Consider the following 296-nt stretch of genomic DNA (forward strand, 5'->3'; position numbering starts at 1 on the left):
GCACAGAAGGAGGCAGAGAATGAGAAGCTGGCTGATCAACTAGCACAGAAGGAGGCAGAGAATGCGCAGCTGGCTGAAGACCTCGCACAGAAGGAAGCAGAGAATGAGAAGCTGGCTGATGAACTGGCACAGAAGGAGGCAGAGATCGAGAAGCTGGCTTCTGAAGACCTCACGCAGAAGGAGGTAGAGCTCGAGAAGCTAGCTGATCAACTAGCACAGAAGGAGGCAGAGAATGAGAAGCTGGCCGAAGACCTCGCACAGAAGGAGGTAGAGCTCGAGAAACTGGCTGATCAACT

The 296-nt window shown here is 53.4% G+C and overlaps 1 protein-coding gene across 1 annotated transcript; it reads left to right on the forward strand.

Moving 5' to 3' along the window:
• TM35_000121760 (uncharacterized protein) lies at nt 1-294 on the forward strand (the record flags this gene model as incomplete). The annotated part of the gene is made up of 1 exon (XM_029025151.1): nt 1-294. A coding segment is annotated over one exon (294 nt), but the record flags the coding sequence as incomplete, so codon positions are not given.
• Nucleotides 295-296: the final 2 nt, after the last annotated feature.

This window comes from Trypanosoma theileri (genome assembly GCF_002087225.1).
Source record: "Trypanosoma theileri isolate Edinburgh chromosome Unknown TM35_Tth_12_V1, whole genome shotgun sequence".
In the NCBI taxonomy this organism is placed as follows: domain Eukaryota; phylum Euglenozoa; class Kinetoplastea; order Trypanosomatida; family Trypanosomatidae; genus Trypanosoma; species Trypanosoma theileri.